Raw genomic sequence first — 26,987 nt, 5'->3', positions numbered from 1 at the left:
CCACCCAGCACCGCTTTATCCTTAAAAACAAAACAAGGAATGTAAATGCAAAACTGCTGCACGGCCTCGCCAGATTCTGGAAAACACCCGCACGTTCCTGTTCAGGGTAAACACGTGGACCCCTGCAGGCTCCAAGACTCAGAAACATTGGCACGGGCCCCCTGGGTCCCGGAAAGCACCCCCACGGTTCCTGTTCGGGGTAACCACATGGACCCCTGCAGGCTGCAAGACTCCAAAACATCACTGGGACGTCCTTCTGGCCTGCAACCGTCTCCTGACCCTTGCAGGACACACCTTTCTCCAAAGCTGACATGTGACAGAAGTCGCCCCGTGAGTGTTGGGACCATGAATGTGCAAGTACCCGTGTTCTGAGCCGCACCCAGTGTGAGCCTCTGCCTCTCCCCAGCATCTGTCGCCCTGCCCCTCCCCGCCTTGACTGTATCCTGCATGCACCTGAGCTGCTGTGGCTCCGGGACCAGGGGCTACCTCCACCGCCGCATGCTGCCCTGTGGCCCCTCCTCGCTGGTGTGGTCTCCCCCTGTACCCTGTGGCCCCTCCTCACTGGTGTGGGCTCCCCGTGTGCCCTGTGGCCCCTCCTCGCTGGTCTGCACTCCCTACTCTGGCACTTCTCTTTCTAGCACTGCTGCCTTCTGCTGCTTGGCCTCCTGCGGGGAGCCGCGGATGCTCCCTGCTAAGCACAAGCTGCTTCCCCCCCGCCGGCCCTGTCCCCTCTCACTTCATGATGCACAAGCCAGGCAAAGCCTCAGCTTTTCCATTTGCTCCCGGCCTCGCACTGGGACAGCCTACAGCAGTCACCCCTTGAAGCCCCGGGAGGAACACCCACCCCAAGCATCCGGGCACTCCTTGCGCACTCCAGGGCCTCATTTTGGAATCAAAGCAGGTTTTATGGGTTACACAGACGAGCCTTAGAGCCGGGAAACGTAGTGGCTTCAGATGTGTTCACCGCCATGTGGCATCGAGGGCAGAAGAGCAGAGGGCGCCTGGGCCTTGTCCACGTGTCCAAGGTGCACCGCCTCCATCATGCCAGCACCTGCAGTCAGTTGCTGTTTGCTGTCGGAGGTGGGGGGGGGATGGGCTCCCCATGGGCACACAGCTGGCAGCTGCTCTGCTCCCTGCCCTGAGGTCGCGGGCCATGGTGTGCTGGGAGTGAGGTGTGCTTGGCAGTGGCGCTAGGACGGGTGGAAGTGGTGGTGGTGGTGGTGGTGGTGGTGGTGCTCGTGGTGGTGGTGGTGCTCGTGCCGCTGGATCACTGGCACTGCGTAGCCCTCTCCTGCTGGCGTGGGCGGCAGGTCCCGCACCACCTCGTGCTCCACTGTGGCAGGCTGGGCGTGTGGGGCCTTGGGTGGCGAGTGGCCCTCCCTGCCCTTTTGGCGGTACCGCTTGTGGCTGTAGGGTGGCGGTGGGGGCTGCGGGAGGTGGTGGCCGTCCTGAGGGGCCTGGGGCGGCAGGACGGCCGGCAGGTAGTAGCTGAAGGCTTTCCCGGACTTGCTGCTGGCTGGCACCCCAGGCGGCTTCCCGGAGCCCTTGGGGGACTTGAGGAACTGCTTCTCCGGCCCCTTCGGCCGGGGCTGCGGGTCCAGGGCCCGGGCAGCAGGCTCCGAGGCTGGCACGACGTGTTCCACCAGCACCTGTGACCTGCGGTGGTGTACGGCATGTGTGTCTGGCTCCTGGGAGCGGGACCGGGCCTGGAGGTGCGAGGCCCTGCCCTGGGGCTCTTGCTTGGCTTGCACAGGAGGGGACCCTGCGGACACAGGTCAGAGTGTGAGGCCCTGGGAGTGCAGGCTCAGGTTCCCATCTCCTCAGAAACGGCCCAGGGCCCACTGGAAGAGCTGTGCCAGGGTTCCCACCTGAGGCCAGTCTGTTAGCCAAGTCTGCAGTCAGACGGCCACCAGCCCTGAAGGGAAGGGGCCCGGCCACTGTGGGTGACCTGCCTGGCTCCACAGCTCCCTGCAAAGGCCGACTCCTCTAGCCTTGTCCCCACTGTGTGTCCTGGGAGTGGAGCTTCTCTTCTCGCACAGCTGAGACCCTGCCTGGGGCGCCGTGGCAGAAAGCCAGGTTATATCAGGGAGGGCGCCCCCAGGATTCGCATCCCCTAAACCCTCATTACAAAATAGATTTGAGAAGGACTCAGGACTGCCACCTTCACAATGTGCAGTGCGAGCCCTGTAGGGTGCAGCTCCTGTGCAGAGCGCGGCCAAGGAGGGCAGGGTCAGCACACAGCACACTGAGCCCCCATGACCCTGATCCAGCTCCACCCCTCCTGCCCCTGGGGACTCCTGAAGCCGGGGTTATGAGAGGGACTTGGCCCCAGCCCTTGGGGAGTGGCCTGGGCTTTGGTACAAGAATCTCCATGCAGGCCACATAGGGGTGCTGCTAGTCGGAAATAAACGTGTGCTGGGCAGGCTGCCAGCTATCTATGCTGCCTGCCATCCACCTGCTTGCCTGCCATCCACCTGCTTGCCTGCCATCCACACTGCCTGCCGTCCACACTGCTTGCCTGCCATCCACACTGCCCGCCGTCCACACTGCCTGCCGTCCACACTGCCTGCCTGCCATCCACACTGCCTGCTGTCTACACTGTCTGTTGTCCACACTGCCTGCCCTGCCGTCCACACTGCCTGTTGTCCACACTGCCGGCCATCCACACTACTGGACGACCCCCTCTGCTGACTGAGCTGGTGATTCCACCCTAAAATACTGACTTCTCACCCCAAGGCAGGGTTTCCCTGAATGCAAACCCAATGTCTTCCATCTCACTTTCAACCAGGCACCCCCCCACCCACCACATACACACACCTGGACGGGACGCCCGCCTTGCTTTCAGGCGGCACCAACAGGTAGCCAGGAGGCAGCCACGACCAACAGGTAGCTGTGGAAGGACCTGGGTGCCGTCCTGGGTGGGGTGGGGTGGGGTGGGGTGGGGCGGGGCGGGGCAGGGAGGGGCCCCCTGCACTCAGGGCTGTGGGAATCAAGACCTTCAATGGGCACCCACAGCCAGGGCCTCGCGCCCAGGGTGGCCTCCAGGACCTACCAGGGCTGAATCTGGACGTGTAGTTCTCAATCCCGGCGAGGTCCAGGTAGTGGTTTCTGCGCTCCGTGTTCTCGTCCACGCAGTAGGGCCCCCGCTCCGAGCAGGGCTGGGGGTCAGTACTGGGCCTCCTGCTTGGAGCACAGAGAAGGGCGTGACCCCCGCACAGACTGGGTGGCGCACCCCTGATGACGGGGTGCCTACAGCAGGCGGCAGGGGTCCGGGGTGCATCCTGACCGGCACCCACCTCCTCGCAGAGCAGGAAGGAGAGTGGACGCCTGGGCACAGACAGTCAAGTGCTGTCCAGAGAAACAAGGTCACGGCCGACCCCCAGAACCCTGTGAACTCCTTCCCAGGCACCAGAGCCGCAGGTGCTCTAGGGAGTGGCTCATGCTGTAGTGGCACCTGATCACCACTCTGGGACCACTGTAGCCACTGCGCCAGCCACACCCCAGCCACCCAGCCACCCCCAGCCACTGCCTCAGCCACTGCCTGAGCCATCCCCAGCCACTACCCCAGCCACCCTTAGCCATTGCCCCAGCCACCCCGAACCACTGCCCCAGCCACCCTCAGCCACTGCCCCAGCTACCCCCAGCCCTGTTGCCCCCAAAGCTGCTGAGTGGAGCCACAGCAAGTCCAGACTGAGGGTGTCAAGGCTGCTGTGGCTGCTGCCCCTGAAAGCCCTCTGCTCAGACAGACTTGGGGGCCCAGCTCAGCCAGGGTGCCAGATGCTGGAAGGGCCCATGCCCCACAGAGCTGCTGGACCAGGTGCCCCCAGCAGGTCTGACCTAGAGGATGGTGTGTGGCCTGTGGCAAGCAGGGGTGTGGCCAGGGTGCCCCCGCCTAAGGCACAGCCCCACCCTGGCGCCCCAGCCCTCACCTGACGTGTGCAGACAACCTCCTGTCAGCCACCCTTGGCTCCTCTGCCAGTTCACCCTCCATCCTGCAACGGGTGGGCTCCCGGTCTGAAAGGGGGGGTCCTGCCATCACTCCCTCCCTCCTTCATTCAGCATTCACTCATTCATTCACTCATTCATTAACTCACTCATTCATTCATTCATTAACTCACTCACTGGTTCACTCATTCATTAACTCACTCACTTGTTCGCTCATTCATTAACTCACTCGTTCACTCATTCATTAACTCACTCGTTCACTCATTCACTCACTCATTCACTCATTCATTAACACTCATTCATTAACTCACTCGTTCACTCATTCATTAACTCACTTGTTCACTCATTCATTAACTCACTCACTGGTTCACTCATTCATTAACTCACTCGTTCATTCATTCATTAATCTGCTTACTCACCCACTTACTCTCTCACTCACTCACCCACTTACTCATTCACTCACTCACCCATCCATTCACCCACTCACTTCTCCATCCACTCACTTGTCCCTCCCTGTCCCGCGCACACAGCTTAGGCCCCTGCCAATGTTGGGTAGGGTCCTCTGTGTGTGCCCAGGCCTCACTCACCCTGGCCAGCAGGAGGACCCTCCTTCCTCTTGCTGGAGGGCTCAGGGCTGACGGTTAGCTTCACACGGAGGGTCTTGCTGCTGCCCGAGGAGTGGTTGACCGAGGCATCCACGACCTCATAGATGGTGTGCATGAGGCTGGACATGTCCTGGGGCCCGGCATCAGTTTCACTGACAGAGCAGACCCCAGGGGATGCCACCCGCCCTCCCTGCCAGAAAACACATCCGGCCCCCGCCCCTTCCTATGCCATCCTTGCATCCAGCAACAGACCTCAGGAACCAACACAGGCATCTTCTCGGAGCAGCCTGGGTCTGCCCAGGTGGCCCTGTGAGCGCCTCCAGTGCCCTGAGGGCAGCCTTGCCGTGTGGGAAGCACAGCCGCAGAAATGGGCGGCGCAGGCTCGGCCCAGAAACACACGTGAACTGGGCCCCGGGGAGACGCAAGCCCAGCTGGCATGAGGACCGCGCAGCAGGCAGGTCCCCTCCTGCCCCCTGAGGTATCGCGAGGCCAGCACAGTCTGTCTGCCCCGTCTGTCTACTACTGTGGACCTGACGCAAACACAAGCTCACCTACCTCCCTGGTGACCTTCCCGCAGTTGTCAAAGTCGTAGAGCGTGAACGTCCACTCCTGACGGTTGCCCTCCTCCACCGAGACGTTGCACTGGAGTGCCTGTGGGGGGACGCGGGGGCTGGGACCTCGCCTCCTACCCACGCCAACACGCCCAACTCCACAGGGGGAAGGATCTTCTGGGGCCTTTCCCAGGGGTCCCTCCTGCCAGCTGGGAAAGGCAGAGCCTAGAGGGCAGCGTGGCTGGAGCTCAAGCCCTGAACCAGCAGACCCTTTCTTGCCCAGCTCCAGCCCTCCTTGGGGGGACCCAGCTTTGTGCCCTGTGATTCGGTTCCCCCACAGTGACACCTATCTCAGCTCATGCAAGCACTCCACGTCACCCAGAAGGAGAAGAGGACACACTGGCCGTCAAGTGTTGTCAATTCCAGAAATCTTGACTGGACACGGAGACCCCACTCCTCCCTGAGCCCTCCTGGGAAACAGAAGCCCTGTGCCCTGCCTCCAGCGGGCAGAGAGTCGGGCTGTCCATCAAGTCAGCTTTGGCATTACTCCTGTAGTGCCAAGGGCACCAAGGCTGGGAACGCGGCTCAAGTTATTTAATGCCAGACCAGTCAGTTTTGGCCAAATTCACAGCAACATCCTGCACTCTCTGGCTCCTGCTGACTTTGGCTTGCACATTCAAGTTCTGCTTCAATGCCTTAAACGGGGTGAACTGTGGGGAAGACTGAGTGAACTACGCCGTGTCCACAGATGCCCAGTTTAGGGCAACACATGCCTGTCCCTGAGCCCCCGGCCCCAGGGACGTGTTCCCGCAAGTGAGGCCGGAGAGAGACCCACGTCAATGTTGAGGCGCTGCCCGCCCGGTCCTCGCGGGCCCTCGCGGTTTGCTGCCCTCTCTCCGTCATCTGTGCTGAGGAGTTGTCCCAGCTGCTCGCGGCCCTCAGCTTTCTCAGGGGGGAGTGCCACTAGGGGGACAAGAGGAGGCGAAGGGGCTAGCAGAGGGCACATGGAGGATGTGGCCTGCCATTGGGGGCCCTCGCTGCTCTCCCCTCACCACACCATGATCCTGTCCAGACGGGCCTGAGCTGAGAGCCCGATCTTGGGACCCCTGCGGAGGGGAGGGAGGCCCTATCCCGGCCAGCCACAGCCCGGTGTGCCCTCCTCTCACCAGCTCACGGTGGCCCCCGACTGCAACCACTACCTCAGAGCTGGGGGTGCAGCAGACTCCGAGGAGCACAGATAGGGGAACATAGCCTGGGCCTCCAGGAGATGCTCCCTGTGTCATCATCGGGCCCCCTCCCCATAGACACAGTCCCTATGGCCCTCCACTCCAGAATCCTAGCACTGAGCCCGCAGGCCACGCAGGCCACCTGTGCACTGAGTGTGTCAACAGGCGGCCCCCTCCCCCCAGCCTCTGGGCAGGATGGATGAACAGCCCTCTGGTTTCTGGGGCACAATTATTCCATTATTCTCCAGCACTTGCAAGCCGCGTCCCCAGGATAGGAGTGTGGGACTGTCCGGGCTCAGCACCTGCAGACAGGTGCACGTCGAGCCTGAGCTGGGACAATGCTCTGGGCCTGCCTTCCCACTGAGGCGGTCTGGGTGCCTCTCTCGGCTTCAGCAGCCATCCGAAGGTGGCCCTGCTGGCTGGCCTCCCAGCACCCTCCCACAGACCCACAGGTAAGCCAAGTGCTGACCTGCCACGCGCCACAGGTAGGACTGGTGCCACTGAGGCACACACGCGTGGCAGTGACTTAGGCTGGGCCAGCATCTCACACATCCTCCAGCCCAGGGCTAACTTGAAAATTCACAGGTCCCCTTTCTACAGAGCCACCCCCATCCACAAACACAGGCTCACAGAGACTCCGAATACATAAAGGTAACGCTTAGGGCTCTGCCCATGGGACGGGCCTTTTTGGTCTCCGCTGCCAGATCGCAGCTGCCAGTCCAGCGAGGACCCTGTGAGTTGTGCTGCCATGCACTCTTTAAGAACAAAGTGTGTCTAAGCCTGGGAAGTGCCCTCGCTCCGCACATGGGGTTGTTTTAAGGGTGGTTTTCGGCGTTGCCTTGGTACGGGATGAAGTCTGTGAGTTTGGGGAGGGAGGGCTGCGGGAGCTGCACTCACCCTGTAGGGGACACTGGTCCTCCCGGAAAGGCCCCTCCTTGGGGTCCCCGTTGGGCAGCTCCTGCAGGAAGAACGGGGCAGTCAGTGGCCACATAGCTCAGTGGGCAGGCGGGAGACGGGCAGGAGCTCTGGGCGGCTGGACTGGAGCCTGACACTCGCCTCAGGCCTCCTGGGGCGTCTCAATCTCTGGGTCCAGAAACACCAACCCTTCGTGCCCCACTCAGCCTCAGATTTTAGGAAGCAAAACACACAGACATTCCCGTGTTGTCAGGTTCCCCAAAGCATTTCCAGGTGGAAGACGCAGCTGCCTGGAACGACCCCTTCAGTCAGTGCTGCCCTGGGGATCCCCTTGGCCAGGGCCCCCATGCTGGATTACCCTAAATGCAAGAGGAGACACACTGCCCCTTCGCTCTGGGGCCTGCTCCCAGCACTGCCCACTGGAGCCTGACACGAGGACTCCAGCCGCTGCCCGCATGGCTGCCCAGGACCCCAACACGCCTCTTCTAGGGCTGCCGGCCGAGACCAGTTACGGAAAATGGGGAAAAACTTCAAACACATCCCAGTGGTGTTTCAGCTGAGCCGAAGCTCACATGGTTCTCATGAATAATCTGCAGCCTTGAGGACACAGAGAAGGAGACAGACTGTGGTCAGGGCAGGGGCCTTGCGCAGTGCTGGAGGTGCGCAGCCCCTTGGCCCAGCACACACCGCCCTGGAGCATTTCCTGAGAGCAGGCAGCTCTCGGGCAGGCGGGCGGGAGGGATGGGCAGCTGTGTTTCTGCTTCTGATTCCAGGTCCCTGGAAAGCCGTGGAGAGCCCCTGGAAAGCCGTGGAGAGCCCACAAGGAGATACAGCACAGAGCTCAGTCCCATCCACCTGGACGGCCAGAGCCTGACCCTGGAGATGACTTTGGTGCCAAGTTGGTGTCTCCGTGGGTGGACACAGGACCCCAGGGCTGCCCAGCTGGGACTGCCCTCACGGTCCCCACGGCTTCATCCCTTCCTCCTGACCAGGGGTCATGTGCCCCTCATCTCTTCTGACCTCCTATGGGGCTGTCTGCCCTGCCGGGGTCCCTGGGGTTCCTGGAGTCTGGCCCAGGCAGGAGGCTGAGCAGGGTCACCCTCGAGGGCACCTGGACCCCCCCAAGCACCTCCTGCCACCGTGGTCACTGGCCAGGGTCCAAACAGGGTATGGTGGAAGGTTCCAGGCTGGCCAGCTGCCACCCCAGACCTTGGGTGGGGAGAGAGGGACCAGACCCCCATCCACACATGAGCACTAAGGTGACGCTGCCGAGGCTGAATATTGTTGAGTCAGACCCAGGCCCCCAGCCCTCCCTGTGGCTGAGCCAAGGGCCCCCCGGAGCTGAGGTCTCCTGCCGGCCGCCCAGGGTGGTGCCAAGGCAGGGTGGGCAGCTCCCAGCGGGAGGCAGGAGAGCTTGCCCTCATTTTAATAAGAAACAAAACAGCTGATTATTAAAAAGTAGGCCTCCCTCCTGGGGGCTGCAGTCCCGACATTCCGGGACTGGCTGCTGCAGCCTGAGGGGCCCTATGAGCCCAGCCCCGGCGAGGCCTTTGTACATCCACACAGCAGGGAGGCACCGCTGTGAGGGAAAAGCTCTGTCCAGGTGGACGCTGGCATAAAACCAAATCATCTCTAAAACCCAGGCTGTGGTTATTTGTTTATTTTTTTCAAAATCAGAATAATGGGTGAGGCTGCAGTCGTGGGCTTCCGTGGAGTGCAGAGCGGTGCCCAGAGCCCCAGAGTTGCAGCCCCCATGGGCACAGAATCCTCGTGGGATGGACCAGATACCAGAAGCTCTACAGCCCCTCAGGTGGACTCGTGCAGGTGCTTGGAGGTGGCTGCCGACAGAAATGGTGTCATAAGGGCAGCCAAGGCCACCAATGCCCAGGCTAAGGGATGCAGGCACTGTCACTGCAGAGGGGGGCCAAAGCCACCAACGCCCAGGCTGAGGGGTGCAGGCACTGCCACTGCGGAGGGGGGCCAAGGCCACCAACGCCCAGGCTGAGGGATGCAGGCACTGCCACTGCGGAGGGGGGCCAAGGCCACCAATGCCCAGGCTGAGGGACGCAGGCACTGTCACTGTGGAGGGGGGCAGCCAAGACCACCAACGCCCAGGCTGAAGGATGCAGGCACTGCCACTGTGGAGGGCTGGGAGGGGAAGGTGACCCTAAATGCTGAGGTGGGTGCCCCGAGGCATCCCTGTCTACCCTTGGGAGCTCCAGCCCAGACCTTCTCCTCTGGGATGTGGGGAGGGTGCAGGGGACCTGTGTGGTGAAGCCCCCAGGGTTCTCAGTCCCCCACCCACCACAATCCCCCCTCAGGCACCCAGTTCACCTCCCATCAGACCAGCAGGCAGAGCTCAGGCCTCCTGCACGGTGCTGGGTGCCCTGAGCCTCCTTACAGATAGCAGTGAGGTGCCCTGGGGCCTAAGGGCCGGCGCGCACAGCACTCCTTGCTAAAGAGCCTTAACTGAGGTCACTCATGGAGGCCACATCGCTGTCTGGATGTCATTCATGGAGGCCACATGGCTGCCCAGATGAGGGGCAGCAGCAGTGGCTTCCTGGAAAGTGCCAGAACTCAGAGGAGCCGGAGGTGCGGTGGCTCCTGAGGACGGGCAGCGGGCGGCGGGTTGGACGGGGTGGAGTATTTTTTAAGGATTTTTAAGTGTTTCCCACGATTTGCTGAACATGTCAAGTGAGAAACAGCGCATCACACACTCCACGCATGAAGCTAATACAGTGAAAATGCAAACGCAGCCCGTGCCGTGTTTCTAAAAATTCTGAGCGCACTTGTGGGGGATTTCACTGGTTACAGACAGGAGTCTAAATGCACGGGGTGGCAGAAGGAGGGGCGCAGCTGTTCAAGACAGAATCTGCACAGACCCGTGGTTTGATGTCTGGAAACGCTCCGCGCGCTACACCAACCAGCCAAGCTACAATAACCAATAAAAACTGTAATAACCAACCAAAACTACACCACGTAGCCAACGCTGCACCAACCAGCCAACGCTGTATCAACCAGCCAATACTACACCAACCAGCCCATGACTGAGTTCCTAACACAGAGGAAAGCCACATTAAAAAAATATCCCCTTATACCTCAGCCCTAGAATTCTCAGCGCTTGAACGCACAGTGTTTTCTCTAAGACCCACGTCAACAGCTACCTCTGAGATGCAGGGAGGATCAAACGGGAAAAAATAAGCATCTGCAGTCAAAGCCACTCCAATCTCTGTGGCTGGTGATTTCATCAGATCTGTCCTGGGTGCATAAAACTGCCCTTTAATCTACGCTACCTCGGTTAACTAGAAGACCAAGAGCTTTAATTGCAACTTATAAAACCTGCCCCCGGGCCGCTGGCCAGATGTGCGGCCCCTCCCCACTGGGAAGACTTTCTGAGAGGCCAAGTCCGCACACGGGATCCCAGCAGGCCTGGCCCAATGTGCCCCGGCACCCACCAAAGCCTCAGCTTCCCAGGGCGGGCGCCCCTCCCTGAGATGCAGCCCCCACCTGGCCTCGCCCTCCTGAGGACCCACCCTACCCTCACTCCCTCCCGAGGGCCCAACCCTCCCCCTCAATCCCTCTGGCCCTGTCCCCAGCGAGACCCTCCTGTGACCCCCCAACCTGTTCCGCCCCCCTTCCTGTCCCAGCTGCACTTCCGGTTTGGGGTGCCTGTCCCACTGCTCTGCATCCCTGAGAACCCTCCATGTCAGCAGGGACCCCACGGCTGGCCTGCAGACCTCCCCATGCCCGTTGTCCCCCCCCCGCCCATGGCATCCTCCTGCGATGCCGGGGGCTCTCCTGGCCCCTGGGAGGACAGGGAACCCGACCGTGGGCCTGCCCCGTGGGGCCTCATCCCATAAGGAAAGCAGCCGCATCTGCCTGAGCAGCTCAACCCCACTCCCTCACTCAGCATCACCTCAGATTTGGGAGGAGGGTCTGACCCCAACCCACGGAGGCCTCCGGGACCAGAACCCATAGCTTCGCAGCTGCATGAGCAGCAGGCGTCTGTCACACGGCGTCAACAACAGGTGGCCTTTGCTTCAGGTCCCATGGCCCTACAGGATGCTCAGGAAGGCCACCCTGGTCTGTGAGCCAACCGCCCCGAGGCCACTGTCCACGTCCCCGCCACGACAGTGAGGACATCTGATCCCCACCACAGGCACCGGGCTGAGCTCTTTGTCCTCCCAGCACCCAGCCCCCGTCCTGGTCCCAGCCCAGACGGTAAGATGCAAACCACAGCCTCCACAGGCGGCCAGGCACGGAGAGACGCTCACAAAACCTCAACCCCCAGCTTCCTTGGAAAAGTCAAAAGGAGTGTGTTCCCCATGTGCCAGCGCTCGGTAGCGCCCAGCAGCTGGAGCACCACTGCCCCCCAGAGCCACCCCGTCTGTCGGAACCCCTGCAGAGGCGCCAGGCAGCTGCACCACAGGTATCATCCTGATGGCCTTCAACCTGGAAGTGCCGGTGCAGGCACCTCTGGGAGCCACCTGGAGCGGGTGATGTCCTCTTCCCAGTGGACAGGTGGGCACGGCCAGGCACCTTTCCCAGGTCTCGCAAATACAAGGAGGCGCTGTCCCCTTCTGGGCCTCGTGAGGGCAGCTGTTGGCCACAGCTCTGGTGGAACGCCCGGTGGGAAACACACGGGTGTCCACAGTGAAGTCACGGCCCTCTGGGACACGACCTAAACCCTGGTCTAGGGTTCTAGAAATACCAACCCCGATCAACAGGCAAAGGTCATGGCGTGTCCAGGAGACCAGGCTGGGAGCATCCCCTGGAGCCCAACGTCTCCCCACGAGTTGGGAGGGTGGAGGTGATGGGAGCCGAGGCAGAGGAGAGGGAGCAGGGAGGGAGGAGAGAGACAGAGAGGAAGGCTTCAGAGAACTGGGTGGGCGTGGCGGGCAGCATTTTCCAGACCTCGGGGCTCCCGGGTCCCTCTGGAGTGGGTGTGGAGCCCCAAGTCTGGGACATTATCCAGAAGGCGCAGCTCCTGCACCGCCCGACACAGGATGGGCCTCTCCTACAGCTTTCATCGCCACCAGCAGCACCTGGCACCCCTGGATCCATAGGCACCTCCCAGGCTGCACCCCAGCTCCCCAGCGCCTCGGCCACCTTGCACTGTGGTGGGGACGGCCCTGTCGGGTGGAGCCCCTGGCTCGAAGTTTCTGCCACTGGGGAAATGGCCTCGGTGCACCTCCCTGTCCTTGGCAGGTCAAGCAGTGGCTCTGGAGCTGTGCCCAGGGGGCCCCCAGGAGCTGGAAAGAAGGGCCGGGGCGACAGCCTGGCCCATGTCCTGTGGTCATTGCTGACACCCCTGTGGCCACCCTGTTCTGCAGGGCTAATCCTACAAACTGGGCTGCCAGGCCCAAGGCTGCCAGAATTACGGGGCTGTCGTGGCATCGAGGGCCAGTTTGTGGGGCTCAGGCAGGATGCCAGGTGGTGAGGAGCAAGGTGGGCGCCTGCCAAGCTTAGGCTGCAGCCACCGCCACCTCAGGGCACTCGGGAGGCACCTGGGATGCGGCTGGGCAGGACCAAGGCCACGTCCAGGCCAGCAGTGACCTCCTGCCTCGGGGGCTGGGAGGATGCTGGACGTGGTAGAATTAAGTGAGTGCCTGGCAGGTGGCTCAGGGAGGGGAGCTTTGGGATATGGCACACGGGCTGGAGCTGGGCCTCTCAGGAAAAGGCTGAGGGTGATGTCTGGATCCCAAGGAACCCAAAGGGCTGGGACACCCACAGCGGGTGGGAAGAGCAGGGACAACGGGCTGGGACACCCACAGCGGGTGGGAAGAGCAGGGACAACGGGCTGGGACACCCACAGCGGGTGGGAAGAGAAGGGACAACGGGCTGGGACACCCACAGCGGGTGGGAAGAGAAGGGACAACGGGCTGGGACACCCACAGCGGGTGGGAAGAGAAGGGACAACGGGCTGGGACACCCACAGCGGGCGGGAAGAGCAGGGACAACGGGCTGGGACACCCACAGCGGGTGGGAAGAGCAGGGACAATGGGCTGGGACACCCACAGAGGGTGGGAAGAGCAGGGACAAAGGGCTGGGACGACCACAGCGGGTGGGAAGAGCAGGGACAACGGGCTGAGACGCCCACAGAGGGTGGGAAGAGCAGGGACAACGGGCTGAGACGCCCACAGCGGGTGGGAAGAGCAGGGACAACGGGCTGGGACACCCACAGAGGGTGGGAAGAGCAGGGACAAAGGGCTGGGACGACCACAGCGGGTGGGAAGAGCAGGGACAAAGGGCTGGAACACCCACAGCGGGTGGGAAGAGCAGGGACAATGGGTTGGGACACCCGCAGCGGGTGGGAGGGACAGGGACAGCGCCACTGGCAACTGGTGGACAGGGGCCAGCAAGGTCAAGGGTGCAGGCTCTGGGGCTGAAGGACAGCAAGGACCCCGTTTCGACTGGCGGTAGGGGGAGGGTGGGAGGGCACCTTATGAGACAAGGTGGAAGATGAGGCCAGCAGGAAACAGGGAAGGAGGCCGGGGGTTGGTCGCAGCAGGCTGCAGGCGGCCCTGGGGGAGGGGCCCGGAGCAGCAGGCAGAGGGCGTGGGGCCTGGTGGGGAGCAGTGGTTTCCAAGGCTCTTTAAATGCAAAGACCACCACCCCATCCGCCTCAACCCTGCTGGGAGCTCAGATGCAAAGAAGCCTCTCCAAAATGTCACCGTGGGAGGGGGGAACCTGCCACCGGCGTCTGCGGAAGAGAGTGTTTTCTTACAAGGAGGTGCCGGGGGCCCACTTCTGCCGGCCGCCATAGGATGGAATTTGACTTCAAGGTGATCCGCCAGCGCGCCTGTCTGGAAACCCCGCAGCCGGCTTTGAAGTCAAAGTCTCGGTTTCAATGGCTAAACAGTTTCAGATGTGACAATGTAGTTTTATGGGCTTAATAATTCCGACACATGTGCAGCTGGGGCCCAGAAAGGCTACAGCAACACTGTGCGCCAGTTCCTTCCAGGCTGTGCTTGCTATTCTGAACTTCTGGTTCTAAAGTGAAAGATTTAAGGACTATGAGACTGAGGCCCTGTGGGGAGGGGCTGGGGGGGGGGGCTGGGTGGGGGGCAGGGGTTGGGATGGGTGGGTGGGTGGAGGGGCGGGGGGCCGGGTCAGCGGGAGGAGCAGAGGGGCTGGGAGGTGGGGGGCCGGGGAGACCGGGCAGGGGAGCCGGGCTTCCCACATAAGCCCTAGATACATTCAGACGGAGCCTCCATATCTGAGAGGCATTTGCAGATTTTGCCCATCGGTTCTTCTGGGTTTGAGAGATCTTTTAATAACCACATGTGAAATTTATACCTAGAAAAGCAGTAACTTTGGGGTCAAAAGGTCTCCTAAAATACTCAGATGTCCTCACAAGCCAGAGTTCTGCTGCGACTTAACTTCCTACAAGATCAGAAAATAGAAATGTTTCTGTCTCCCTCTTCATCCTGCCTCACAGCAGCTTTTCATCATCTGGATTGTTTAAATGGGAAAACGTGGAGGTGCCACACTACCCACGCCCCTCACTCCCTCACTACAGGGCTTTTGTGTTGGCATCCGCCCCCTCACCCAGTAAACGCCCTAAGCCCAGGGAGGGTCTCTGCAGGGCCCACCCCTGCCACGAGGGTGGACGCTCAGCCTAAGGGGACGACTGACCACACCAAGGGGTCAAGGGGCACCCAGCCCAACCCACGGGGCATCCTTACACGTGGAAGTGAAGAGATGAGTTACAGGGACAGGCCCAGGGCTGCCCTGCCCATGAAATTAACCCCAATGTAAAACACATGCAGAAAAAAAAAAAAAAAAAAAGACAAGCAACACATGGTCAGCAAGACCTGGCTTTACGACCAGGCAGCCGAGCTTCCCTCTCCCCACGCTTGGAGAGAGGGACTCAGGGAGCACTTTACCCGCATTAACCGACGCGGATGGGAGGGGGAAGCCGTGAGCGCCACTGGGCCCACACCTTGGCTCAGGAATGGGAACCCACAGGCCTCCCAGAGTCTCCATCGTCAGCCAGGTGTGGCTGAGGCTGAGCAGGGTGACCAGGGGCTGGGGGTGGAGAGCAGGTGCCTTGCAATGTTTTCAGCTCAGGTATTAAATACAGACCTACGTACATGTGTGTGTAACCTGTATATATGTATGTATACCCGTGTGTACTCACATATGTGAACACATCATACATACACCTACATATACATGTGTGCCTCTGCCCAGATAATAGAGGCGTGATCATAAACTCTGCCGAAACTTTATTCCCTGCCTTCAACTCTCAGCCTCCTGAAGTGCTGACACTGAATGTTAGACAACCATTTCACAACTCATCCGCACGCCTAATTTTCTTCTCCCAGTCACGCCTGCTACTGTCTTTGTCTTCAGAGCTAATGATCCCCAATGTCACAGAAAAAGGAAAACCTGCCAAATGCAGCTGCCACCCTCAGCTTACCATCCAGATCGCAGAACACACAAAATAAAACCACGACTCGGGCCCTGCACTTCCGAACGGCTGCACCCTCAACCGCGCCACTCAGAGGAGGCTGAATTCCACTGGGATTGAAAGCAGACCCGAATCCACTTCTATCTGAATTCTTCCCCGGGAAAAACCCACCGGACGTTTTTGTTTTCTTTCATTCATATTAAAGCCTCATGTTTCCTATTTCAAAGGAAGATTAATTCCAAAGCTGGAAAGAACCCTGCTGCGTTTCAGGGTTTTCTTTTTTCTAATTTGGAAGACACCATATGTGAACATGCAACATCGATGTCCTTACCAGAGAGAAACAGTGGAAAATGCTGGTGGAGGGGCTTATATTTGATTACAGCTCCTGACGCTGGGGACTGAGCTACTCAAACAAGTAATCAAGGCCTTTTCTTTCTCTAAAGCACCCCTGTCACATTCCCTGCACGCGACAATCTCAGAACCTCCACGAGGGCCCTGCTGTGGCTGGCGAGGGGCTCCACGAGATGAAAGGAGGGCCCAGTGGCCACCTGCGGCTTTGCTATTGGCCGAGGCTGCAGAGGGCTCTAGGGGGCAGGGGCTATGCCTGGCGGCTGCCGTCCACACAAGCCACAGCCCACTCTCAGGGGAGAGCGGTGAGAACCCACGCGTGAGAGGTAAAAATTGTTCAGAGAAGACCACGCGCATCTTTGTTACGGGACACAATCTCGTCTCAGGAAGGGCGCCGGATCCAAGGCCCGGAGGCTGCAGGGTTCTCGGGATGAGCTCTGAGCCGCACACAAAGACACCCTTACAGCACGTCTTGGGGTCACTCCAACCGCAAAAGAGGAGCAGCTGGCAAGGGGGGCGCCTATAGGGGGTATAATTGGCAGGGGAGGTGCAGGCAGCCAGGACCACTGCCCCGGTCACTAAAGCTAGAGGCAATCACAGCCCCGCCACGGGGACAGCGGGAAGGCGACGCTCTGGCCTGGTCGCTGTGCCCTTTGACCCAGGACTCACCAACAGGGCTCTGAGTCTCCCAGACTGCGCTGTGGACAGAGGCGTGACGTCCCCACCTGCTGCTCCCCTAGATGCCCCAAAGCAGGGATGGTGCTCTCTGACCTCTCGGAGGCCAAGGATGTTCCTCCCCGTGGGCCCAGCTTGCGCCACTCTCTCCCCACGACAGGCAAACGGACCCCGAGAATGGGCCTCTGGGGCGGCTTCCCCTGGGCACAGCTAGGTGGGTTGGCATGGGCAGGGCTCCCCTCACACACAAGATGCCTCCAAGCAAGGCCTGGCAGGGTCCTGACCACCGGCCAGAAGCATCCAGGCCACCTCTGTGCTCCGGCCTTGGGCCTTTCTGCTGGGCTCGGCTCAGCCTGTGGGCAGCTGCCAGTTCTTACCACCTCTCCCTGTCACCCTGGGGACAAGGGGGCTGGGCGTCACCGTCTGAGCGCAAGCCCCTGAGTCGCCCTGTGACCAGTCTCTTCCAACACACGTGAGCCCGCTGCCACCTAAAACATGTCTCAGGCCTGGAAAAGCTCATGAAATACCCGCAAGCGCCTTCCCCGGGCCCATGTCCGCTTTGTTTTACAGAAAACCTAAATCACTTTCAACAAATCAATGGGAGGAGAGGAAGGGCCAGAAGCCCCTGCTAGTGGCCCCACCTGCTCCACAGATGTGAGGACGGGGCTCGGAGCCGAGGAACCTGGCTCGCAGGGTGGGGGGGTCTTCCACCCCAAAGTGTCACCCGAGGGTCATCCGGCAGGCCTGCAGCTGTGGTGCTCCTCACAGACACCAGGTCTGGCCTCCCACAGCACAGAGACCAGTGCACACCTGTAGGCTGTGCCCGTGGCTCCTTCTGGCAGAGGGAGATGGGTGGGGGCCGCCATTCTTCTTCCTCCGCTGTGTCTCCCGCAGCCCCTGCCTGCTACCGTCCCATCCTCCAGGCCTACTCCTGCCTCAGGGCCTTTGCAGTGGCTGCCCAGCCTGGAAGCCTCTGGGGGGCCACGCTTCCTCCATGCCTCCTCACCACACACTGTCCTGATGCCCACATCAAGTGGCAGCCCCCACCCCTGCCTGGCCTGTCCCACACCCCAGCACCACAGGCCCTGCACCCCAGCTCGGCCTCTCTCACACCCCAGCACCACGGGCCCTGTACCCCTGCCTGGCCTCTCCCACACTCCAGCCCAGCATCTCTCACACCCCAGCACCACAGGCCTGCACCCATGCCCGGCCTCACCCGCACCCCAGCACCCAGAGCCCTCCAGGCCTGCCTTCCAGCAGCCACTGTCCGGTTCTCTCAGCATCCAGAAAGCAGCTCAGGCCCTGGGGCAGCAGGGCGGCCCCGTGGTGGGGCTGCAGGGCGGCCCCGTGGTGGGGCTGCAGGGCGGCCCCGTGGTGGGGCTGCAGGGCGGCCCCGTGGTGGGGCTGCGGGCTCTGGGAGGGACTTCTGGTTTGGGGTCCTGGCTCCGGGACTCAGCCCTTCTGTTTTTGTTTCCTCCTTTTGAGGCGGTGCCCAGGACAAGCCTGTGACAAACAGAGGTGCAGGTCCTGCTCTATCCAGCAGCGCAAGGCAAAGACAGCCCCGGAATCCCACAGCCGGAAGCCTACAGCAACGTTCTTTCGTGTTACACCACAGCCCTCAGGAGCAAAATCAGGGCCACTGAAATGGCCCCTGCTCCAGCTCTGTCTGGGACTGGCTGGTCTCAGGCATGAGTGGCTGCCCTGAAGGGTGCAGGGCACACGGACCTGGCCATTGGGACAGCTGGCAGGCCCTCGGGACAGTTGAGCTGGGTGCACCTGGGCAGCCAAGAGAGCAGGCGGTGATGGTGGGCAGAGGGACATGGGGTCCCTCTGAGGACCCCAGGACGCTGAGGCCCAGACGCCAGCCACAGAGAGCCAGGCTACCCACGTCCCCGGGGCAGCAGGGAGGCCACCAGGGGCAGCAGCTTTGCACCATGTCCAGGCACGTCCTGGTGAGAAGTAGGATAGGGTCAGCTCTGCTATCCTTTGTGGGAACGAGGATGAGGTCAGCTCTGTTATCCTTTGTGGGAAGGAGGATGGGGTTGGCTCTGTTATCCTTTGTGGGAAGGAGGATGGGGTCGGCTCTGTTATCCTTTGTGGGAACGAGGATGAGGTCGGCTCTGTTATCCTTTGTGGGAACGAGGATGGGGTCGGCTCTGTTATCCTTTGTGGGAAGGAGGGTGAGGTTGGCTCTGTTATCCTTTGTGGGAACGAGGGTGAGGTCGGCTCTGTTATCCTTTGTGGAAAGGAGGATGGGGTAGGCTCTGTTATCCAAAAACAGCTGTAGCTCTTGTCATGTCCCCCTTAGCGGATGTGAGAGGCCTCGTCCTGGAAGTACATCCACGCAGGACCACGGCCTTAAGGGCAGGTGGGAGCCCTGGAGGGTCCTGCCAGCTACCGACGTGAGTGCCTCACGGAGAACCTCACCGGAGACAGCAAGGAGGGACCCCCGTTTCCATCAGCCTCTGGCAAGGCTCTCAGTCCAAATCCGCCAAGACACTTACCATTAAAATAATCTCCAATTTGAATGTTTGTATTACAATATTTCGTGTTTTTTAGCTTCTCTGATTTTGGTGCGCAAAACTATTTACTATTTCCTTGGAAAATTCTGCAGAACAAAAGGAAAACAAACCCTCCCCCTACAGCTGCCAAGGGCTGGCCATCACCACCAGTGAATTCCAGCTCTGCGCAGGACAGGATCGAACAGACCCAATTTGTTTCACGCCAGCGTGAAAGGCTGCCAAAGGGTGCCCTGCCAAGTATTTGCCAACATGAAAGCAGATTAAAGCTCCCATCAGCCAGCACGGGTGCAGCTCGCCGTGAGAGCGGATCGGGGTCTCTGCAAGCTTCCTGTCCCAGCAGGTCCAGGCTTCGCAGCCCAGAGGCGGCAGCCAGGTCAGCACCGTGTGTCCCTCCCGGCCAGCACCACGAGCTCCGCCCCACGCTGGGGAGTGTCCGGTGTCGGGGGGGATCCTGCTACCTGGGCAGACCCCTCTCACACACCGCGCCTTCTGCTCCCCATGGTTCCGGCGTTAATCCAGCAGCCCCGCGGGAAGGGCTCCTTCCGCACCTCCAGGGACAGCTGACGGTCGTAATCTGTGACAGACGACGGCTCAGAAGGTGGCAGAGACTGAAAGCTCTGGAGCCCTTGGAACTGATTAGGGGTCCTGGGCTCGGGACCCCTCCCCATGTTCAGGAAGGCAAGTCCAACAGGAGAGGGGCCACGGCTGGTAAGACCTGTGAGAGGACGGAGCCACAGGAACCCTCCAGCATGAGTGCCCCAGGACGCAGCACAGGCCCCCTCGGGTTCCACACACGGACAGGCCGATCTGCAGTCCTGCTGGGAGCAGCCCACCCTGAAATGCTGGCAGCAGCATGTGCGGGCAGGACCGCCCCTAAATGCTGACCTCACCCCAGCAGTGGCTCCTGCTTCCTGATGCTCCTGAGGCTTCCCCAACTCCCTAGGGGTGTCATAGGCCTTTCGTCATAACCCAGGGAGTTTCTGATGCAGGCATCTGTCTGAGAGCCCTGCAGGAAGGATATAGGGCTCAGCCTTCAGAGCTCCAGGGACCCAGTGATTTGGCAGGTAGCTGTCTACAAATTCTGGGGTAGGCTGGGCAACTCCAAATTCAGGTGTGTCTGGCTTCAAGAACTACTGCTTCCGTAAAGTGTGGCTTTGCCAACTCAAGAACAGCAGCCAGGAGGCCAGAGGCTTCCTCTCTACAGGAAGGACAGTGGACCCCACTCCCACCCACTGGCCTCTGCTCCCACCACACCTGGCCACGCCAGGGAGGCTGTGGGCACTGCCAACCAGTGAGAGCTTGCTGACAGCTCAGATGACTGTGCAGTACGGATCAGGCCCGCAGCATCTTGGCACAAGCTCACGGACTCACGCACCCCTCTGGCTTGCAGCACCCCGGCACTTGGGGCAAAAGGCCAGGAAGGGGCCCGGCCACACCTGGCTGCTCTCCAGGTGGCCCTCGCTGCCTGGCCTTATGGAGCGTGGAGCTGTCCCTTTTGTCTTTCCTCGCAGGACCACAAGGGGAAGCAGGCGGCCCAGGCATGAGGGATGTGGCCAGGCTGTGAGTGGCAGCACCGGGTCCGAAGCCGGGTCCAGAGGCTGTCAAGCCACCCTGCAAGCCGCCTCTGCTAACGATGGGATGACAGAAACCTGGTGCTGGCGAGGGGGCCACACGTAAAACGGCCATATGGTGGCTCCCAACTATGGTCTTTGACCAGGACTTCGTTCACAGCCTCTGTCGGGGCTGACCAGGTGGGTATCCCTTGGCCGCAAAGCGGGGGTGGAGGACAGGAGCCCTTGGCCCAGACTCCTGGCTTCCTTAGAAAGAGCCGAACCCCCAACCCTAGCCTAGACAGGACAGTGGCAAGGTGCGTGTTTCCCCCAGTCGGGGCCTGGACCTGGGGCTGCCACGGACTTACTGCCAGCTCTGAACAAGCGGTGGCCACCCAGGGGCAAAGGAGAGCCAGCCACTCCTAAAAGGCAGATGAAACTGCACTTCCAATCTCACCATCACCTTGCTGCTCACACGGGAGGCATGCACAGCAGGGGCCCAGTGCACCGAAGGGCACTCGTGGATGGGTACTCGAGACGGCCCTGCCCTTTCTGGCACAACTGCCTCGGCCGGCACCAGCCACAGTTCCCGCGGCTCCCAGGAGTCGCGTGTGCGTCTGATGGACCCCCAACCCCCTAATGCAGGCATACGGCGGCCCAAAGCTGCAGGGCTGATGATTGGTTTCCGAGGATTGCAAACCAGCCTGGGTTTTTTAAGAAAAGGAAAGATGTAAGCTCTTTAGCCAAAACAAGATGAAAACCTCAAAGAAATTCAAATTACTCAGCCACAAGTAGGAAGGAAGGAGGACGGAGCAGCACCAGGCTTCCCATGGTGGTTCAGCCCACTGAGGAGAACAGGGTGCAGCCGCCTGTCTTCTTTCACCTGCAGAAATCTAAAACTTCAGCTCATTCAGCAGCAAAATGGGCAGTTTTAGCTTCAGGAAGCTGTTTTGGAAGTCCAGGGGTGACAGCTGCCCCAGATGGCCTCGTCTGTGAAACCCCCAGCTCTAGCCCAAGGCCCTGTGGCAGGGACGCTCTGTGCTCCAGGGCCTCCATCCAGACACCTGCCTGGTCCATATGCAGGGCTTCTCAGGATGCACTTCACAGACGCAGGGGCCGACACTGAGAATGCACATCTGCACTGTCCAGGTGCAGTGACCCGAGCGGGCAGGATCACGCCACTGGCCAGCCTCCGGCCTCCACCATGGGCAACACAGATCCACTGGCCCAACCTCATGGCCAGGCACCGGCAGCAGCCTCTCCCAGTCAGCACGCTCTCCCAGTCAGCACGCTCTCCCAGTCAGCACGCTCTCCCAGTCAGCACGCTCTCCCAGTCAGCACCCCAGAGCCCCTGCTGCAGGACAGGGGATGCCTGCGGCTTGGTGGAGAGCTTGGGCGCACACACAGCCCTCAGTGGGCCCAAGGCCCAGGCTGGCACAGAAACTACATACACGGTGTCCAACCCGTCCCATGGCTCTCAGGTGCTGGGCATCAGGTGTCATGCCCAGAGGTGACCTCGACGCCTCCCACAAGGGGTGATGACCAGGTGGCCTGGCAACTCCCTTCGGTTCCCTCTGTGCCTGAGCCTCTGTGCATGTCTGTGCTGGCCTCGCCACATGGCCGGGCCACATCCCAGGGTAGGAACACGGCTGCCTGTATCCAAGGGCCAGGCACACAGAGGGCACCAAAAAGAAAGCAAAGGGCAGCCATGACACACTGCAGCTGCCGCCGGCTCTGACACAAAGCCCCACGTGGGCCTCAGCTCCATGAGGACACAGGGTCCCGGAACATGAGTCACAGAAGACAGAAGGTTGGCCCTCAGAGTCTGTGCTGGAGGCATCCCCAGGCGCCCCTGCTCCCTTTGGAAGCTGCCATTCTCCTGGACATCTTGGAGTGGCTTGCACCCCCAAATGCAGAGCAGGGTGGACTGGGCACCCACAACCTCTCCTTCTGTGTGGCACGTGGCCGAGCACCAAGCAGAGTATGGTCCACGCTGCCTTGTCTCTGGGCGCACGTGCACTGGCCCGAGTCTTTCCTGCAAATGTGTATCTTGCCCCCACCCTGCATCTCTGTGTTGATGCGGTAGCGTCCAGACTGTGCTTGAAGCCATGAAGAATTTTCCAGGATCTTCTACAAGAAACTGCTCCCACTGACCGAGAACTGGGCATCCCACTGCCACATCCAGCTCTCTGGACCCACAGAGGACAAGTGAGCGCTGGCTCCTGGGTGGCCAGGAGGGGCAGGGAAGGGGCAGCCCCACCCCTGCCTCTGGGGGAAGGCCAGCTGCAGGCATATGAGCCTCTGGGGCACTGTGGCTGGCTCCAGTCGGAAGGCGTCAAGCCATGTAGTGGGGCTGAGCCCAGTTCCCGTGAGCAAGGCCATGCTGAGGGCAGATGGAGTTTGCTGCTGGAAGCCAGAGGCCAGTGCAGGTGAAGGCCTGGGCCCTGGCCTGGAGCTCAGCCCTGGACAGAGCCAGCAGGTCTTGCGACTGTAGTCCTCCTGGCTCCCTTCCAGGAAACATGTACCATGTTGGCACACTCAGAAGGGCCGTGGCATGGGGATGGGACTGGCGAGTGCCTCCTGTAAGCTGGGACCTGCCCTAGACGGGCCAGTCAGAGCCGTGCCTGCTGCCTCCTGCAGATGTGGGCAAGAGCCCCCCGTGCAGGCCAGGGCCACGGCCTCCTCCACGCACTGGCTGGTCTGTCACGAGTGTTCGCTACAATATGCTGCCTCTGGAGCTAGCCCCAGCGCACCTTCCTCAGCACTACTTCATGGAAGCCTGTGCTCCATTCACAACAACATTCCAGTTAACAGTGACTCTTGTCTTCAGAACCATTTTCCGCCAGCCTCAGGGAGCGCTGTAGAAATTAAAGCTAGTCTCGCAGACCAGATGGTGAGGGTGAGTGTGCAGGGGCAGCCTGTTCCCAGGCCTGAAGCCATCCTCCCTGCAGTCACTACCACTTTGAAAAACAGCCACACAAGTGCACTGCCACCATGGCACCACTCCTCACCCACGCACATCCCCAGGGACTCCGGATCCCTCACAATCCACTCTCCAGACCTTCACGGCACCGTCACCAGTGATCCCATGGCCCTGGCCCTTCAGGGATACTCGGTGATGAAGCCTTGCGGGTCCCGCCAAAAGCAAAGAGTGGCGCTCCGCAGAGTCGCCAGGGAGAGCCACGTCGGGGGTGCAGAGACACACCTGTCTGGGAAAGTGCTGCTGTTGGTGTTTTCAGACACGTACAGAGGCAGGAGCCAGCATTGCTCACAGGGAATTAATAATAGCCAATCTCATTTGTGTTATTTTGTGGGCTGGGGAGAGAGGGTAGGTTGGAGGTCTTGGCTCTTAGGGCGCCCAATCTCCACAAGGTTCTCTGCCACCGTTCTGTGGCACCCAGGATGCCTCGCACGGAACCAGGAGGTGGACTTTGGAGAAGGGAAGGAGTGAGTCCCCTCGCTGGCCTCAGCCAGGCATCACGAGGGGTGCCCTGGGTGACCCAGGACTGGCCCTCCTCAGTGGATACCACCTGGGAGGACAAGGACGATGGGCGAGGCTCTGGACAACACAAAAGAAGAAGGTGAGAGCCAGAGGGACACTTTGCTGTGGTGGCCGCGACTCTCCTGGACCTCAGTAGGATCTGTCGCAGGGGGAACAGGTGCCAGGTGAGAGGAACAGCAATGTGGCAGGGAGGGCACTTGGCCAGGTGAGGGCGCACCTGGGCCCTGGGGTCTCCATGCCAGGTGGGAGGAGTCATGGCCAGAGGCGGAAAATACAGAAAGGCAGCACTTTTGTCTGAAAGCTGAAATGTATTTAATTCACAGGACAGCCTTTGATTCTGAGTTTGTTCATTTTAACTTAGAAAGGAGTTTTCTTTCATGAAATGATAGCAAAATTAGAAGGTAACAATCCAAGCAAGCCCCAATTCCCAAGCTATTCTCTAAAGAAAATGTCCCAGTGTAGAGTGGCAGGTCTAAACGCCCACGAGCAGCCCTCACGCTGACATCGTAGTCACATGAGGAGCACCTGCATTTTCCAGAGCGCACCGGCCTCGCCCCATGGCCCTGGGAGCTGCACTTCATGGTGAGGGCGCTGGCTCAGGGATTTTAAGGTTCATGGTGCTGCGCCTCCCAGGGAGAAGGCTCCAGGCCAGTGGGCCAATGAACAGGGGCCGGCCAAAGCCCTGACCACGAGAGAGGTGAACGCCCGCCCACCCCAGGTGCTCACATCACTGACTAATCATACCAGGAGCACCTGGCTGCTAAGTGGCACAATCCACTCACCAGCAAGCCCCTGTGCAAATGTAACTGGCAGAGAGAGCCAGATTGGGGTGGGGACAGCTCCCTGGATGACCTCACCCTGGTCTCCCTGTCCCAGTAGAGGCTCACAGGACCACCCAACTTACTGTACCTTACAGCGTGCTTCCCACCATCACAGGCGTTAGATGGTCACTCTCAGGAAGCACCAATCCTAACTCTATTGCATGTTAATTTCCAAGCAGACCTAAGCCCCTTCTCAAGACAGAGCTACAGAAAATGTCTCCAAACACACCCAGAACTTTTTTTAATCAACTGCCAGAACAATGTCTTTCCAAAAAGGAAACTGATTGCGTGACCCGGCATGTTCTGTGTCTGGGGACCTCTGGGGACAGTGGGGGAGGAAGCAAGGGGCAAGTGTGGGCCTGGCCACCTGGTGGGGCTGTCTGCACCGATCCAGTTCACACTGACACTGATGACCATCAAATGTTAGCTTTCTCACGCTCAGCAAACATGCAGGTCTAATTTACCCCAGACCCTTCCAGGGCCCCAGACCTGGACAGTTCTCTGCTCCTGGACATAGCACCTTCCTCACCCACCCTCAGGGCCGCCTGGGTCTTGAGCCAGCCTTGCAGTCTCTGCAGCCTTGCCACAGCTGTGCAGATGTCCCTCTGTCTCCTGAGCCTCTAGCAGGCCTGTGGTCACCCCTCCCAGAGATGGGAGGCACCGAGGCCTCTGACTCTGGCCATGTTTGCTGATTGAGCACTGAGGCTATGGCCAGTGATGCCCCAGGCCTGTAGCTCCCACCTCTCCTCCAACTCCTCCAGCTCATCCAGCCGGGGTACTGCATTCCCGCTCCCCGGGACCCCCAGCCCGGGACGTCTAGGTCCAGCCCCTCCCACTCGCCCAGCTCCTCCAGCCCGAAACATGGAGCCCCCACACGGCTCCCAGCCTAGGACAAGGAATTCCGATTCCCCTACCCGCCACTCAGCATGGGACACTAGCAAGGGCTCGCCCCACGGGAGCCCCAGACGTCGTGGAGGCTGGGGAGGGACTGGCTCTCCTGGCCCCCCGGTCACTCGTGCGGCCATGGCGGCCCACGTCTCGCCTGTCCGCGGGCGGGCACCAGGAACAGCTCTGACACCGCTCCCTGCCCCCGGGCGGGTGCGCGGGCGCAGCGCGACCCCAGCCGTCGCCCCGCCGCCTACCTGCTTGTCCCGCGCGCGCCGCTCCGCTTCCTCCGCGCCTTTGCGGCCGCTCGCGTACGCGGACGCCACGAAGCTGTCCCCTGCGGTCCGGGGGCGGACGCGCGGGAAACCCGCACCGAGGAGGGAAAGAGACGCGCCGTGAGCCCCGCGGGCGCTGCGCCTTCGCTGTGTCCCCATCGCCTGGAGACCGCGCAGGGGCAGGCGTGGCGGTCCCGCGCGCTCCTGGAGACCCGCGGCCCCGTCCCCCCACCGCTGGCTCCAGGGCAGGACGCGCGCGGGCTCCTAGCTCTGAGGGTCCCGGCCCGGGTCGCCGCCCCCCGCCCCGCCCGTCGGCTCGCCGGCTCACCTTCCGGGCTCTCTCTCCGCTTGCGGGCGGCGGCGGCTGCGGCACGGCGGGACGCGGGGAGAGGAAAACGACAGTGAGAGGCGGCCCCACGCCCTCCCGCCCGCCCGCACTCCCGCCCTCCCGCCCCACCGGCCCGCGGCTCACCGTGCTTCGACTGCAGTTTCCCCATCGCCGCCGCCACGCCCCGCCGGGCCCCGCGCTCAGGTGCAGGGCTGAGTTCTGAAGCCGGGGCCGGGAGCCCGCGGGGGCCGCATGGGCCGGGAGCAAGCTAGGGTTCCGGTAGGAGGTGAGGGAAGATGGCTCCACGCCACGCGGGGGCCGGGGGAGCCAGGGGGCGCCAGGTGCGGCCGCGGGGCGGAGGTGGGGGGCCACCGGGCGCAGGGCGCGGGGACAGCGACGGCGGCCCGGCTCCCTCTGAGCGCG

General features: G+C 61.2%; 1 protein-coding gene across 2 annotated transcripts; it reads right to left on the bottom strand.

The window, feature by feature from the left end:
• Positions 1 to 843: 843 nt before the first annotated feature.
• On the bottom strand, positions 844 to 26,987 carry NKD2 (NKD inhibitor of WNT signaling pathway 2). Of its 2 annotated transcripts, XM_063604360.1 has the most exons (10): positions 26,709 to 26,987; positions 26,565 to 26,600; positions 26,219 to 26,298; positions 7,225 to 7,285; positions 5,937 to 6,064; positions 5,106 to 5,201; positions 4,533 to 4,680; positions 3,930 to 4,014; positions 3,053 to 3,180; positions 844 to 1,762 (listed from the first exon to the last, which is right to left on the bottom strand). In XM_063604360.1, the coding sequence occupies exons 1-10, from the start codon at positions 26,731 to 26,733 to the stop codon at positions 1,191 to 1,193; spliced, it is 1,359 nt and encodes a 452-aa protein (XP_063460430.1). In that variant the 5' UTR covers positions 26,734 to 26,987; the 3' UTR covers positions 844 to 1,190. The 2 variants fall into 2 exon arrangements, with proteins under 2 accessions (XP_063460430.1, XP_063460431.1); XM_063604361.1 differs by lacking the exons at positions 5,937 to 6,064; positions 26,219 to 26,298 and having other exon boundaries at positions 1,052 to 1,762; positions 4,533 to 4,702; positions 26,709 to 26,980.

Source organism: Pan paniscus, chromosome 4 (genome assembly GCF_029289425.2).
Source record: "Pan paniscus chromosome 4, NHGRI_mPanPan1-v2.0_pri, whole genome shotgun sequence".
Classification (NCBI taxonomy): domain Eukaryota; kingdom Metazoa; phylum Chordata; class Mammalia; order Primates; family Hominidae; genus Pan; species Pan paniscus.
This window is presented reverse-complemented; position numbering and strand designations above follow the sequence as displayed.